This window comes from Phacochoerus africanus, chromosome 8 (assembly GCF_016906955.1).
Source record: "Phacochoerus africanus isolate WHEZ1 chromosome 8, ROS_Pafr_v1, whole genome shotgun sequence".
Lineage (NCBI taxonomy): Eukaryota > Metazoa > Chordata > Mammalia > Artiodactyla > Suidae > Phacochoerus > Phacochoerus africanus.
The window spans coordinates 45,917,288-45,934,875 of record NC_062551.1 but is presented as its reverse complement, the minus strand read 5'-3'; the positions used below and the strand labels follow the sequence as shown (position 1 = coordinate 45,934,875).

At 39.6% G+C, this 17,588-nt stretch overlaps 1 protein-coding gene across 1 annotated transcript in view; it reads right to left on the bottom strand.

The window, feature by feature from the left end:
• LOC125133195 (zinc finger protein 82 homolog) overlaps positions 1-16,737 on the bottom strand; it is a 76,086-nt gene extending 59,349 nt beyond the window's left edge. The window contains exons 1-4 of the mRNA XM_047791324.1: positions 16,268-16,737; positions 7,716-7,788; positions 4,498-4,624; positions 4,097-4,195 (exon numbers count right to left, since the gene is read on the bottom strand). Coding sequence (XP_047647280.1) covers positions 4,097-4,195; positions 4,498-4,624; positions 7,716-7,724 — 235 coding nt within the window. The 5' untranslated portion in view covers positions 7,725-7,788; positions 16,268-16,737. The remainder of the gene's footprint in view (positions 1-4,096; positions 4,196-4,497; positions 4,625-7,715; positions 7,789-16,267) is intronic.
• Between the last annotated feature and the right edge of the window lie 851 nt (positions 16,738-17,588).

Sequence of the window (17,588 nt, the reverse complement as noted above, 5' to 3'; positions counted from 1 at the left end):
GAGGAAAGAGGAGCAAGATAATATTTGAGGAGATGATTCTCAAGGATTTCCTATTCACCTAGGAAAAAGATATGTCATTAGGTTGAAAAATACAACCAGAAGCAAAATATGAGGAGGTAAAGATAACCAGACCTGAATATATCACTGTAAAAACTGAGCCCATTAGAGGAAAAGTTTATAAAGGAACAAGAATCATAAGAAACCATAGGAGAATAACTTCATGGTCTAATGGTAAGCAAAGATTTCTGTTTTCTTTTTTAGCTGTCCTGAGGCATTAGGAGTTTCCAGGCCAGGGATCAGATCTAAGCTATAGCTGCGACCTATGCCGCAGCTGCAGCAATGCCAGATCCCTTTACTCGCTGTGCTGGCCTGGGACTGAACCCGGTCCTGGCGCTGCAGAGATGCTGCCGATTCTGTTGTGCCACAGTGGGAACTCCAAGCAAAGATTTCTTAAACAGGACAAAAAGTACAGATAGTGTATATCTAAGATTCAAAAACAGGCTAAGGAAGAACTAATTACATAAGACTGAACAAATGTGAAGCACAAAATAAGTTTTGTGCTAAGTTTTACAAAAATTGAAAACTACTGTTCAAAAAAAGAAACCATAAAGAGAGCTAAAATTTTAGACATTTCAGAGTGGAAGATATTTGCAATTTTTAGAATGTGGAATATACTCATTGCAAAATATAAAGAATCCTTACGCATTATTAATAAAAACACAGGCAATCCAACAGAAAAACAGGTAAAAAATACTTCAACAGGCAATTCACTACAGAAGAATTCCAAAAGAACAAAAATGATATGAAAATGCATCAAGCTCATCAGTAAAAAGGGAAATGCAAACTAAGACCACACTGAAGAATCACTATACACTTACCAACTGGTAAAAATCAAAGTTTGACAATCCCATACATTAGGACACATGTAGAACAATGGGAGCTCCCATAATTTGCTGGTGGGACTGTAAACTATAGACGTTAAACATAGACAATCTAATGTCTACAGATTGTAAACTATAAACATTAAAGAAAAGTTGAGGCGTTCCCTGATGGCTCAGTGGGTTAAGGAGCTGGCATTACCACTGCTGTGGCTCTGGTTACAGCTATGGTGTGGGTTCAATCCTTGCCCCATGAACGTCCACGTGCCCCAGTATAGCAAAAAAAAAAAAAAAGAAAGAAAAGTTGAAAATTGGGCAGCTAAAGACAGAATGTCTTATCCACTTATTTCTCTCCTATTCAAAAAACATAAAGATGTTCATAGTAGCTACTCGTAACTGTCAAATACTAGGAACAAGCTGCCTATGAAAAGTAGAACTGAAGAATAAACTGTGGTCTACTCATATAATCAAATGAATCAACTCTGACTATAAAAAATAATATGTATGAATTTGAAAAGCAAAATGCTCAAGAAAAAAGCAACATGAAAGAATATATACAGTATGAGTCTATGTATATAAAATTCAAACTCAATTAAAACTAAACTATATTGTGGGTGGCCCTCTTAGGTGATAAAAGTATAAAGAGACACAAGATACTAGGGACTCAGTGTTGTAGTTCTTGACCTGGGTGATGGTTCCATGACAGTTCGTTTTATAATTGTTTGACTATCTACCTATAATTTGTTACTTTTCTGTAATTGAGATAATTACCAATAAAAAAATAAAATATATTAATTGTTTGCTGTCCATATCTATCCTGCATGCATAAATGGATAGATGGAACAAACAAATGGAATAAGAGGCCCTGAAATACAAACTAATAAAAATCAGAACTTACTGCTTAACAGGTAGACAAAACAATGATGAAATAATCAGCTGTTGAGTAAGTGATGCTAAAATAAAATATGGGGGGGAGAACTGATTTGGACTTTCAATTTACAGCTTACTGTAAAACATCTTTAAAATGGATTATTTAACTTTAAAATGGATAACTTTTAAATGTTTTTAAAAATAGCAGAAACAAATTTTTAAAGGATAAAATATCCATAAAATTTGTAGAGGCTAGTTAATTTTCTAAAGTCAGAACTTATAATAACCACAAAGGAACTGACTACATTAAAACATAAGGTTGCCAATCAAAATTAAAATTCAAAAAGAAAAAGCACCCCCTGGAAATTGGTAAATAAACACTTTTATTTCATACAGTCCAGAAAAACTGTTTTCAGGAAAATTAGGACAGTAATAGATAACAAGTATAAAATAGAGCAGTGAACAAGTTAAAGACAATAGCATCCTTAAGATGAAAATGTCCACTTTTATTAGCTCTTAAGAGAAGGACACAATTTAGTGTACCAAGAAATCATTGTAAAAGTTATTAGGGATGATAAAGCATTAAAGTTAAGAAAGGGAGGAGTTCCTATTGTGGCTCAGAGGAAATGAATCTGACTACCATCCATGAGGATGTAGGTTCAATCCCTGGTTTTGCTCAGGGGGTTGAGGATCCGGTGTGGCCGTGAGCTGTGGTATAGATAGCAGACACGGCTTGGATCCTGTGTTGCTGTGGCTGTGACGCAGGCCGGCAGCAGCTACAGTTTCAATTAGACCCCTAGCCTGGGAACCTCATATGCCATGGGTGTGGCCCTAAAAAGACAAAAATAAATAAATAAATTAAAAATAAAGTTAAGGAAGGAAGAAACTGTCCACTTTTAGAATTACATATTGAAGTTATGCAAAGGTCACATGAAATGAGGTGCTGGATTTATTAGGACAGATGAAGGATTGGCCCCCTGGCTGCCAATGCACACACCTGCCTCAGGCCTCTGAATGCCTGGCTTCCTTTCTCTAGAATGTTCTTTCTCCTGGTAATCATGTAGAATGATTTACTGCTGTACTTCTTCAGGTCTCTGCTCAAATGTCATCTTTTTTTTTTTAGGTCGCACCCGAGGCATGTGAAGGTTCCAAGGCTAGGGGTCGAATCAGAGCTACAGCTGGGGGCCTACACCACAGCCACAGCAACACCAGATCCAAGCTGCATCTGTGACCTACAATACAGCTCACAGAAATGGTGGATCTTTAACCCACTGAGCAAGGCCAGGGATCAAACCTGCAACCTCATAGTTTCTAGACAGATTCGTTTCCGCTGCACCACAACACGAATTCCCCAAATGTCATCTTATTGGAGAAAGTTTCTCGTAGCATGTCACATAAAATAGCACTCTCCACCCCCTTTCTCTACTTTGTTTTACTTTTCAGCACTTACCATTATATATAGTACATATTCATTTATTTGTGTATCTCTCCCTGGACTGGGGTGTAAACTCTGTGATTGGAGACTTTGCCTATTCTATTCACTGCTGTATCAGTGTTGAGTGTAGTGCTGGGTGTGCAAAAGGTATTCAATAAATATATACTGAATGAATGAATGTGTGGTCCTGTTTTTGCTCCTAGGTACCAAATCTCTTTGCCAGCACTAAGTTCTCAAGGAGGCACAGACCCTTATTTTCCAGCATTTTATCGAAAGTCAATGACGTGCACACTCAAATCGCCCTCTTTGACATCTATGTGGATCAGTTCTTCTATCTCTTTGGCCCTCACCTTTCACTGAGCTCCCTATCTCAACCTTTCTTATGGAGGTTCTACATTTTAGGAGTTATATACAGTAGCCCTATTACGCTACAAACTCTGAAATTGCTTATTCGTTTTTTTAACTCTTCAGTACCTAGCAGAGTTCCTCACACACATTAGGAAATCAGTAAATGTGTATTAATGTATGAAGAGTAGGAGCTGCTCTATCTTAAAAACCCTCAAAAAAAAAAAAAAAAAGTCTTTGGTAACGTAGAGCAAAAACATTTCCAGAGACAGGGATGCTTTTTAAAGACTAAATACAAAAGAGGATGAGAAGCTTATAAGGAAGTAGACCCAAATTATAGAGAGAAAGGAATATTATTAGAGAAGGGGGAGGAGGTCACCAGCTGGTTAGACGTGGGACAGAAGTAGAAGAGAAGTAGGTAGAGTATGTTAAGTAAGGGGAAAAGGTAAGGTCATTTGAAAGGTCATGCTGAAAAGGCTTCCTCTTGCACAACAGGCCTAAAGTTTTTAAGAGGCGCATCCCAGACTGCATGTCAAAGGCGCAGTCTCTCCGCTGACCAACCACTTACCTGGCCACTGGCCTCTTGTTAGTTCTCTGTCAACCAGCCAGGGCTCCTTCCCCTGCTCCAAGAAGGAGATCACATCTGGTTTAGAAATAGAATGTCCTGCTTACAAAAGAAGTAACGAGATAAGTTTATGATGAGAATGTCCCAGAATTCAAATCCAATCCCTTCATTATTAAGAGTCAAAGAAAGACACATCGGCGTTACGAAACATAACAGAGAACTTGAGACTCCCCTCATAACTCAAAGCATAAACGCCTCTTTCTAACTCTAAAGTATTAAAAACATTCCTCTGGGAGCAGGATGTGGAAATCCAAACGGTTACTGGAAAGGTAGGTGAGTATAACAGCAGAGAAAGCAGACCCTCTAAGGGCGGAATCTAAATTATTATGGACAGACGTCCTTACCCATCGAAACCAGGTTGCTGTAATTCTCCAGCATCACATCTCTGTATAAAGCTCTCTGATCATCATTCAGGCATTCCCACTCCTCCTGAGAGAAGTCTATGGACACATCACTGAACATCACTGACTCCTGGAACAACAACCATGGTAAATTTAAAAAAATTAGATTTGATTAATACAAAGAAGTACTTTTGTGAAGGAAAGAGAGAGGAAAAAAAAATAAATAAAGGTAGAAGAAGCGTAAAAACAGAAAGCATACAGAGCGGGGCTGAACGTCTCTGATGCACGTCAAGGGTTATAAACAAATAAGCAGGACTGAATCGCTGTGCTTCCACAGTCACTCTGTTTCCCCCAGGGCAAAACTGCCTGTGTGTAGTGGGACACTTCCATTATCCAAACAAGTCTGGGAAGGTACCGAATCCGGCTAAGAGGAGGAACTATTCAATGAAATAGTATAAACCAACACCCAGCACATGCTTATCATAGAGTCTGTTATAAACACATGTGAATCTCTCTCTCTCTCTCTTTTTCCAAAATAGCTAAGAGCAAAATTTCAGAATAAGGGATAAAGAGAAGATATTAAAAGCATCCAGAGGAAAGCAGATTGGATAAAAGTCATCAAGAATCAGAAAGGCAATGGGATTCTTAAGAAAATCGTTGTGAACAATTCAATATGCTAGTGAAGAAAAGAAATTCTGATCTAGAATTTCATAACCAAACTATGATTCTGTTGTGACAAGTGAAAGAAGACATTTCTAAACGTAAAAGGTCTCAAGCACAATTTCTTAGGAAACTACTAGAGGTTGTGCTCCGCCAAAATCAGAGGAAACCAGAAAAGAGGAAAACATGGGATTCAAGAAAGGGAATGCAGTGTCTCCATGTTCAAAAGGAACTGATGTGTTTGACCAGATGGAAAACATATTGATTGGCATGTGGCAGTGATTCTGGAGATTTTGGCTATAACTACATAAACAACTAAGCAAATAGGGGGAGAAAGCAATTATCCCCAGGAAAAATGAAAGGCTGTAATAGAATAAAACCATAAGCTGGCTCAGCAATGAGTGATATTTACAAGTCATAAGAATGCACCCACAACTGATTTAACCAAAGGAGTTCCCTCTGTGACACAGTGGGTTAAGAATCCCACTGCAGTGGCTGGGGTAGCTGCAGAGGTGCAGGTTTGATCCCCGCACCTAGCATAGCGAGTTAAAGGATCTGGCGTTGCTGCAACCGTGGCTTGGATTCAATCCCTGGCCTGGGAACGTCCATATGCTGCAGGTACAGCCATTAAAAATAATAATAATAATATAATAACATATATATATGATTCATACAGAATCAGAGGAAGTGAAGGATACAATGTGGGAGTACAATGTCCATTCCACGCTGCAGTGAGTCAAGAGATAATGAGTTAAACTGTCCTCAATGTTCGAGAGGTGAGGACAGCTACCTTTTGGGAACGGAAATGGTAGTGTGGCCAGATGAAGTAGTACTACTTGACCTGTGAATATACATAAAGTGACTTGAAAAAATATTTTATCTTAGAAAATTAAATTTGCATATAATTTAAATCTGATCCATCCTAATGTCACACCACTATATAATAAAAGTCATTCTTTGTTACAACAAATTCTTTTCCTAAGTACATTTCTCCACAAATAAGATTCTATAATACTAACATAAATGACAATTCTCTTTTGCTTCCAGACATTGAGGCTGAAGGTGATCTTTTAAAGACCTTCCCAATACTGGCCCCATCTTACCCAAAACCATCCATTGCTCAACTGTAAATTCTCTTTGTTCCTGAGCTACAGGAAGCTGATGGACAGCATGATCCAGTTTCACACAAATGGCTTTACTGAGTCTGTGTATCCTGGATGAGCTGGTGGGATGTCAGAGCTCTGTACCGACCACTAGTCACACACCTGACCTGAAAGGCTCACACACCAGATCTTTCTATGTATTAAGAATGAAATCCAAAAAAAAAAAGAATGAAATCCAGAAGTTCCCTTGTGGTGTAGAGGTTAGGGATCCAGCTTTACCACAGCTGCAGCTCGGGTTTGGGCCTGGCCAGGGAAGTTTCACATGCCACAGGCACAGCCACAAAACAAACAAATAACCCCCCCCCCCAAAAAAAAAGAATGCAGAGTTCCCATCATGGCTCAGTGGAAATGAATCCAACTAGTATCCATGAGAATGCGGGTTTGATCCCTGGCCTCGCTCAGTGGGTCGGGCGTCTGGTGTTGCCGTGACCTGTGGTGGGTGCAGCTTGGATCCAGCGTTGCGGTGGCTGTGTCGTAGGCCAGCAGCTATAGTTCTGATTTGACCCCTAGCCTGGGAACCTACATAAGCCCCAAAAAGAAAAAAAAAGAAAAAAGAAAAAAGAAAAAAACAAAAGAATGCAATCAAACAAAACTATTCCACCTATTTTCTTATTGGTAAACTGAGGTTTGTGGAGCGGATCAGGGCTTTTCCCTATGATATGCCCCTAATCACTCATCTCTATCCCATCAAATCACTGACCATTAACACATGGAAAACCCGTTTGCTGTTCTACCAAGATTTCTGACAGAAGGTCTGAGACACAAGCTGCTGAAGGACCTAAATGATATGAAATGAGTTTGTAAACAGTGTTTAAAAGCAGAAGGGGGGACATTGGAGGGCACCAGGTTGTTTAGGAAGACATAGGGGTCTGATTCCTGAAAGGGGACTGTCTTAATTTATGCAAAAAATTTTTTTCAAATCTGGTCTCAGTCAGGCTGTTTTTACATTTTGTAAATCACAATTTGTGGGAGCCTATAGGAAATCTTGATGAAATCCATAAGCAGTTTCCAATGGGTTTTAATCCGATTAAGACCTCTTCAGAGAAACTTGTTATTAAACCCCTTGGCTCCCTAACTTCATCCTTAACTTAATCTGTAATTTAAGAGTGTAAAGATCTTTAACCAGACATTTTTTTCTTTTTCCAATAATGATTATCCAACCACTTTTTTCTATAAATATCTTCACCAAGAGAGAAAATTTTGAATTGGCTTACTAGAGACCTTTTCCTTAAGAGCAAGGATAAGAGAACTTTGGCACTGCTTACAACTAAACTGTCTGAAGTGTTTTTTTGTTTTTTGTTTTTTAAACACCAAAAGCATCATGATGAGGAAAGCAAATATGTACAGGTACTAGGGGTAAAAATGACTCTATTTGAACAATAGGAAATAGCATCTCACCTGAGCCATGGCTTTAATATCTGTAGAAAAGGACCTGTCCTCCTCTGGGCTCCTCTTTTGTATAAAGGCAGAGCTGGGGGAGGCAAAAAAAAAAAAAGCTATATAAGATCTCACTCATCTCAAAGCTCCCAGAACTATCATTTTCCTCTCTGTCCACTCTTCACAAACACTTGAAGGGTATTAGTGATAAGAAGGGGTGGGAGCTCCGGTTGCGGCTCAGCGGTAACAAACTTGACTAGTATCCATGAGGATAGGAATTCGATTCCTGGCCTTGCTCAGTGGGTTAAGGATCTGGCATTGCCATAAGCTGTGGTGTAGACTGCGACAGCTACAGCTCCTATTAAACCCCTAGCCTGGGAATTTCCATATGCCACGGGTGCAGCCCTAAAAAGACCAAAAAAAAAAAAAAAAAAGGGTAAATCTCTCCTTATTCCCTAATCCAGAAACTTCAGGCTTTGATTGGAGCGGGACAAATTTGGACAACCTGTTATGACCTAGAGAATATAGTTTGTATATATACATATATACACAAAAAGATATACTTTTAAAAAATACAAATTGTAGTGTATCCTACACACTGCTATTTTTACTTAATGTATCTTGGACAAGATCCCAACTAGTACATTCAGAGCTATACAATTCTCTCAGTTACACTGTATTCCATTAAATGGAATCTGCTATCCATGATCAACAGGGTTATTTCCAGTCTTTCAAACAATGCTGTAATAAATATTCTTGTATATATATTGTTTTTACTTGTATATGAATTCTGAATGATTAATTTCTAAAAGTTGATCATATGCATTTTAGTTTGGATATACATTGGTCAAAGCAGTTTTCAGTGATCTTGGGTTTTACAATCAGGTCCCAAGTCCTGACCAAGAAACATCTGGTTGATAAACCAGCTCCTCTAATTTGCCTAGTTTGAGAAGATTGTTGGGGTTAATGAGTCTTGCCTTAAGAAAACTGAAATCTAGAAAAGCAAAGTAATTTTATGGAAATGTTGGAAAGACATTGAAATTAGCATAACAATAGGAAGGAATTTAAAACCATAGAAATAATGTAGAAATGGATTGATGCTTTATTTATTTATTTTTTTGCTTTCTAGGGCCACACCCGAGGCATGTGGAGGAGATGCTGGCCTACACCATAGCCACAGCAACGCCAGATCCAAGCTGCGTCTGCGACCTATACCTCAGCTCACGGCAACGCTGGATCCTTAACCCACTGAGCAAAGCCAGGGGTCAAACCTGCAACCTCATGGTTCTTAGTTGGATTCATTTCCGCTGTGCCATGACGGGAACTCCTGGACTGATGCTTTAGAGTAGCTTTTGACTGTAAGTGTAGTAATAAAATTTGTAATAATTGTGTATATTGTGTGTGTATGTGTATTTGGCCAGTATGTGGAGGTTCCCAGGCCAGGGATCGAACCTGAGCCACAGCTATAAGCAGAGCCACAGCCGTGATAACACCAGATCCTTAACCCACTGAGCCACGAGGGAACTCCTGCGTGCTTCTTAAGATATTTAAAATGTCCAAAAGAATAAGTTACATTAAAATACTAATAGAAGTCTAAACTGTTTATTAAAGAGAATAACTGAATTTGTGATTGATGTTTAATGGTTTAAGAAAATGTGTGCTTTTTGTTTATTGGATATAGGACTATAGTAAACTGATCATTATTAAAGTAGAAAGGGCAGTGAGCATTGCTCTCTATATACCAACCTCCTTGATCATTAAATAATTTATCAATAATTTCATGTAAAACTGACCACTCAGAAGTAACACCAAAATTATCATGTTATCAATTATTTAATGGCTACTTCATTACTCACTGCATTCCACTGCAAGGAAACATACACTAGGAAACGAAAACCAAAGTAACCCACAAATGCCTCTTCCTTAAAACCTGAGAGCATTCCTTTAATATAACTATTATTACTATCTATTAGTTCTTAGTATTCCCTTATCAACCACACAGCCTATTACGTGGCAGATACTAAAGAATGCATAGTAATCCAGAAAGAGAAGCTAAGCAAACCTGAAGAATAACATACAAAAGGTAAACAAAACAAATCTACAAAACGGAAGCAAACCATACCCAAAGCATGTCAGAGTCAAACTGGTAAAAACCAAAGAGAAAGGAAAAATATCTTGAAAGGACCCAGAGGAATAAGAGACCTATTACAACAGCACTGATGGAAAAAAAGGGAGGGATAACACAAATGAACAAAATTAGGAATGAAAAAGGGAATACCACTACAGATGCCATAGACATTAAAAAGATAATAACAGAATACTAAAAAGTTTACGTCCTTAATGAATTAATGAAATAGACAAATTCCTTCAAAAAAAAAAAAAAAACAAAACGAAACAAAACTGGAATTCCTGTGATGGCTCAGTGGAAGCGAATCTGACTAGTATCCATGAGGACACAGGTTTGATCCCTGTCCTTGCTCAGTGGGTTAAGGATCCGGCATTGCTATGAGCTGTGGTGTAGGTCACAGACCTGGCTCTCAGATCTGGTGTTGCTATGGTTGTGGCATAGGTCAGCGACTACAGCTATGATTTGACCCCTAGCTTGAGAACCTCCACATGTCTCGGGTGCAGCCCCAAAAAGACCAAAACAAACAAACAAACAAACAAAAACTCCAAAAAAAAAAAACCCCAAAAAACCCCAGAAACAACAGCACAGCTGAAGAGTTAAATTGATTCCATAATTTAAAATCTTCCTATCGAGAAAATTTCAGGCCCAGATAGTTTCCCCAGTGAATTCTTCCAAAGTTAGGGAATAACTTTAGTCTTACATGCAGTGAAAAGAGAACACAGGGAATTCTTCCCAACTCATTTTATGCAATTAATATAAGCCTGACGCCAAAAATTAATGAAGACATTTGAAGAAAAGAAAATTATGGGCCAGTATTTCTCATGAACACACATGCAGAAATTCTACAGGAGGTATTAGTAAATATAACTCACTGAGGGGAAAATGTAATACATTATGGCGAAGTAGAGTTTATTCCAGGGAGAAAAAGTTCGTTCAACTTTTGAAAACAAACATAATTTACCATATTAATAATAAACAAAAGAAGAATCATTTGATCCTTTCATAGACACAGAAAATGCTTTTCAGCCCTCTCTTGTCACTGTAGCAGCTTGGGTTGCTACTGTGGTGTGGGTTCAATCCCTGACCCAGGAACTTCCACATGCTGCAGGTGCAGTCCCCCCTCCCCTGCAAAAAAAATCACCCCTCAATTTAAAAAAACCCTTAGCAGAAGAGAAAGCGAACTCCCTTAATTCAATAAATCACTTCTTACAATAGGTGGCTTTTTTGTTTTTGTCTTTTTAGGGCCGCACCCGAGGCACATGGAGGTTCCCAGGCTAGGGGTCTAATCCAAGCTATAGCTAACAGCCTACGCCAGAGCCACAGCAAAGCCAGATCTGAGCCACATCTGCAACTTACAGCTCACAGCAACACCGGAACCTTAACCCACAAGTGAGGCCAGGGATTGAACCCACAACCTCATGGTTCCTAGTCTGATTCTTTTCTGCTGTGCCACTACGGGAACTCCTATGATAGGTGTTTTTATAGATGTTAAATACAAGGACAAATACAAAAAAACAACAGTACTTCTACCAGCAATTGGAAAAATTTTAAAATTTAAATACTACTTATAGCTTCAAAAATAAATGTCAAATATCCAAGTATAAATCTAACAAAAGATGTGCATAGAAAACCATAACAAACTCCTCAGAGAAGTTAAAGACCTTAATAAATATATATATATATTTAATAGCTGGAAGATTCAATATGATTTTCATTCTCCCCAAATTAAAATATAGATACACAAACAACATTCTAGCAAGGATTTTTCTTTGTTGAGAATCAACAAACTGATTCTAACATCTATAGGAAATTGAGAAGATTTAAAATAGTCTGAAAAAAAGAAGAAAAAAGAGAGAATTAATATTGTAGACTTCATGACAGTGGTACTAACAAAAAGAAAAAAATAAAAAGAATACAGTTCAGAAAGGGAGCCACATATATAATATCACCTGATTTACAATAAAAGCTTCTTGCAATCGATCTCACCACAAGGATGGTGTTTTCAATAAAATCTTGGTGGAAGAATTAGATACTTGAATGGAAAAACAGCCTCTGTCCTTACCTCTCAGCATACACAAAAATTAATTTAATATGGATCACAGATTTAAATGTGGATGTTAAATTTATAAAGCTTCTAAAAGAACACATAGACTTCTTTTGCAGTGTAGCAGGTTAAGGATCTGGCACTGTCACTGCAGCAGCCTGAGTTACTGCTATGGCACAGGTTTGATCCCTGGCCTGGGAACTTCCACAAAGGAGAGTATCTTTAAGACCTTGGGAATAAGCAAAGATTTCTTTTCAAGATACCAAAAAGACAACAACCAAAAAACCAACCAAAAAACCCCAAAACTACTAATCATAGAAGACAAAGGGCTAAAAAACGGCTAGAAAAATGGGGAAAGGTATTAATTGGCCACTACGCACACAGATACAATTTAAAATGTGCAAGCAGGAGTTCCCTTCGTGGCTCAGTGGTTAACAAACCCGACTAGGATCCATGAGGATGTGGGTTAGATCCCTAGCCTCACCATGAGCTGTGGTGATGCTCACAGGTACCACTGGATCCCGAGCTGCCGTGGCTGTGGCGTAGGCCGGCAGCTATAGCTCTGATTTGAACCCTTAGCCTGGGAACTTCCATATGCCAAGGGTGCATCCCTAAAAAGCAAAAATAAAATAAAATAAAATAAAATGTTCAAGCACATTCATAATTAAGCAAATTAAAAAACAACACCAAGATACTATGTTTCACGTATTACAATGGTAAGAACCAAAAAGCATGCATGAGGGAACATTCTGTTGGCTACGCTGTGGGTGGGGAAAGGAAGAGGCACTCTTATGACATTGCAAGTGGAAATGAAAACCGATATAACAACTCTAGAGACAACTCTAGAGGAGAATTTAGCAATACCTAGCAAAACTGCATATACATTTACCTTTTAACCCAGCAATCCCACTTTTAGGAATCTAGTCTGAAGATACACCTCACACAATACAAAAATGTATCTATAGAAAGTCATTTATTGTTGTGCTATTTCTAATAGCAAAATATTGTAAATGACCTATAAAATGCCCAATAAAGGAGAATGCTTGAATAAACCATGATAAATCCATACCCTAGAAAATTATAAAGCTATAAAAAAATTGTTAGCATCTCCTTGAATTGCAGTAGAATGTCCAGGACATGTAAAAGAAACAATGTTTAAAAGAGTACCTAGAGTATCTTTAATGCAAAAAGGAGTCACTCAAAAGAATACCTGTATCTGTTCATTTGTGCAAAGGGGAATACCAAAAGGATAAAGCAGAAACTAATGAGGTTGATTATGTACAGGGAGTGGGCAGGAACTATATTAATTTTTTCATACTCAAAATATTGACATGTTGCAATCAACCAGGATGTAAGGGAACCTGAAGTATAACACAGAAAGCTAAATGTAGGAAAAATGAGTGACAAAACTACAATGAAGAGGGTGGTGAGGAAAAGAACTAAACGGAGTAACTTTGGAAATGTCTTTTTTTTTTTTTTCCGTCTTTTTGCCATTTCTTGGGCCGCTCCCGCAGCATATGGAAGTTCCCAGCCTAGGGGTCGAATCGGAGCTGTAGCCACAGGCCTATGCCACAGCCACAGCAACGCGGGATCCGAGCCGCGTCTGCAACCTACACCACAGCTCAAGGCAACGCCGGATCCTTAACCCACTGAGCAAGGGCAGGGACCGAACCCGCAACCTCATGGTTCCTAGTCGGATTCGTTAACCACTGGGCCACGACGGGAACTCCCAGAAAAAAATTATTGATATTAAGAAGCAGGTTTCTCACTGTTGGAGAAAAGAATTTGACATAAGGAAATGGCCAAACATTTCCTTGGATTAAGAATCCAACTGCAGTAGCTCACGTCACTGTGGAAGTGCAGATTGGCTCCCCACCAGCACAGCGGGTTAAAGGATCCAGTGCTGTGGAAGCTGTGAATCAGATTTCAGTCCCTGGGAGTTCCCGTTGTGGCCCAATGGGATCATTGGCAGCTGTGGAGCCCTGGGATGTAGGTTCAATACCCAGCCTGGCACAGTGGGTTAAGGATCTGGCATTGCCACAGCTGCAGCATAGATCACAACTGTGGCTCAGATCTGATTCCTGGCCCAGGAATGCCATATGCTGTGGGGTGGCCAAAAAAGAAAGAAAGAAATCTATAAATTAGCAAAAGTCTTGTATCAGGGCACATTTCCTGGTTTTCATAAATGTACTATGAACACCTGAGTGAAGATGAAGAGTATATGGGAATTCCTTGTACTATGTTTACAATATGAAAAAATATGAAAATAAAAAGTTTTTTAAAAATGAGAAAAAAATCTGGAGTTCCTGCTGTGGTGCAGTGGGTTAAGGATCCAGCATAGGTTTAAAAAAAAAAAGAGAGAGAGAGAAAAAAATTTAAAAGGGCAAGAGGACAAAGAGACCTGAATAGATCCTTTTAAAAAACAGGATATTCAAGTGGCCAATAAAGATATGAAAAGGTGCAGAATGTTACACATCAGGGAAATGCAAATTAAAACTGCAATGAAAGTAGACCACACATTCACCAAAATAGTTAAAATAAGAGATTGATAATATCAAATAATGGAGATGATGTGGAGCAACTGAAACTCTCATACATTACTGGATGGAGTGTAAACTGGTACAACACGAGCTATTGGTAGTATCTACTAAACATATGCCTTCCCAGTGATCTATCAATTCCATTCCTAAATGTTTACGCAGGAGAACAGTATTTATGTGTTCACAAAAACCACAGCAAAATGTTCATTAGCAACGATATTGGAAATTTTGAAAAATCAATCAATTGCAACATATCCCTAAATGTAATCATAACTAAATGCAATTACGCTCAACAACACAAATAAATCTCATAGATATAATGCAGAACAAAAGAAGCCAATTGTAAAAGAGCACATACTATATAATTCCATTTGTTTATGAAATTCAAGAAAGGGTAAAATCAACTAATGGTTATAGAATTCTGAATATTGATTCCTGGAGAGGAATAACTTGGAAGGGGCATGAGTGAATCTTCTGGGGTAGTGGTAAAGTTCTTTATGTTGATCTAGGAAACTGTTTTACAGCTGTATACTTAAGATCACACAATTGGAGGTCCCCTTGTGGCTTAGCAGTAATGAATCCGACTAGTACCCATGAGGATGAAGGTTCGATTCCTGGCCCTGCTCAGTGGGTTAAAGATCCGGTGTTGCCATGAGCTATGGTGTAGGTCACAGATGCAGCTCGGATCTAGTGTTGCTGTGGCTGTGGTGTAGACTGGCAGCTACAGCTCTGATTAGACCCCTAGCCAGGGAACTTCCATATGCCACAGGTGAGGCCTTAAAAAGCAAAAAAAAAAAAAAAAAAAAGATTCATGCACTTTACTGTATATTTGCTCTATGTCACAAAAATGTAAAAAAATTATCAGAACCATGTTTTGGTAGGGACATGGAGCAATGTGATGTTTCAAACACTGCTGTGCAAGTATAAATTTAGTTTGGTAGATATTTTGGCACTTTCTGGTAAAGTGGAAGATATATGACACTGCAGTTCCATTGGTAGGTAAATCATGCATGTGTATCCTATGTAAAAGAATACTGGTGGCAGCACAGTCTATAAAGTGAAAAACTAGAAATAACTCAAATGTCCATCATTTTTAGAAGGGATGAATAACAGTGGTATACTTTAAAGGATGGAATATAATAAATGAACCACTATCATATCTAATATGGATAATTCCCAAAAACATAGTTGTACAAATCATTAAAGTAAGAGATAAAAGTATGTCAGCATTCACATAAAGTTTTAAAATGGGGAAAAACTACAGTATAATTCTTAAAGTGGTATATATACATAAGTGAAAAATCCTCATACATTTATCCAGTGATGCTAACATAATAACATAACCACACACAAATATAAACGAACATGGGGACTTACAGCTAAAGATAACCCGCAACTCAAACAACAGGGCCTCATACCCAGGGCCTCAAAAGGTCACATAAGCACAATCACACAATTACCAAGAGGACAATAAATCACAACTCACACTGTCACAGGCACTGCACACCTGAACACGGTCGCAGTCACAATCACACAAACGACAGATAAAACCACACAGTATCCACAAGTACCCCCATGGTACTCTGCAGCACACAGTCGCGCAATCACACCCCTCTACGGGGCAAACGCTATCACATCCACCGAGTCACAAGCTCCTCACACCAGCACATTCAATGCCACACGTGATTACATGTACCTCACCGGGTCGCATCGCGTCACACCAGAGCAGTCACAGGCTCTGGGGCTGTGCTGCACACGTTTATCATTGGAAACACACGCTCACTACAGGAACAGCGAGATACAATCACACGGTCATTCATCACATACCAATACACAGACACAAACACAATTTCAATCTCACCTCCTCAGCGGTACAAAGCCGATGCTTCAAGCCCACCCTCTCTTAGGGTTCCCCACCTCGGTTCTTCCAAGCTTTCAAAGGAGCAGAGCCCTCCACTGCACTGAAACACTTGCTGGTACGGACCTGAGGGTCCCCCCAGAGCGTGATTCTCGAGGTTGAATTCACACGAGAATCACGTTTTGCCGAGGAGTCCTCTGGGAAGTGTAGTCAGCGACGCCCAGAGGCGGGCAAGATGGCTGACAGTCAACCGGATTTTTATCAGAGCTCAGCTGCTGTCCCGCCGAAAAGATTGCGTCCCCCTCACAAACGCGCACCAGAGACCTCGCGGAGCTTGGCTCAGCCTCAGGCAGTGGTTCCCAAAGAAGGCCACTCCTAACCATTTGAAAATGGACTTCCCAGGTCCGCCCTACTGTATCCCCTGGAGTTGAACGCGCTCTGGAAGAAAAGAGTGAGTCCGCAAGGGGAGGTAATTTGCACCGCCGAGCCTCCTGGGAAGTGTAGTTAGGAAGCAGGAAAAAGCGGTGGATGGACCGTTTGAAATTCGTCTGGATTCCTCATCCCCTGAGCCTGGCCACACCCCGCAGACATCTGGGAGTGTCACTGCGCCCAGGGGAGCGCGCAGGCTTTCTGGGTCGCCGTCTTGGCCTTTGTTCGGGTGTGAGTTTGACTTGGGGGATTCTTCGGTGCCGAGTTTTGGGACCTGAGACTTTTGAGACCCAAAGCTAGTCCAGGAGGCTGCAGGGGAGGAGACCAGGAACTTGCCACGGGATTGGGGAGGTTGAAGGGGAGGAATCGCTAAACGTGAAATGGGGAGGGGGTGTTTAAAACGGAGTAGTTTCCGACTTCTCAAGGGGGCTGTGCTCCTGACTTCGGTGTGATAGTCGCAGCGTGAGAATGAGGGGGTGGTGAGGCAAGCTGTGCAGAATGCAAGTAATGAGAGCCCGGTATGTGTTGGGTGCCATAGAGAAGAAACTGGACGCACGATTTTGTGTAGGGGTGTGTGTGGAATTAACTATTTGTGATTGATTGATTGTCTTCTGGCATGCAGAAGTTCCCAGGCCAAGGGATGAAACCTATCGCTACAGCAGTGAGGACGCTGGATCTTTAACCCGCTTAGCCACCAGGGAACCCCAGTAATTGATAATTTAAATGAGTATCAACCGTATGTTTGACTGAGATTGTATCTTGGAAAATAATCTCTGAACCTCATTGTAAAACAGTGGCAAGGAGGATGGATCTTTCTGGGGCAGGTTTTTTTTTTTTTTCTTTTTTTGAGGTTTGATGGGAGAAAGATTACATAATTGAGCTAATAAATGATTTA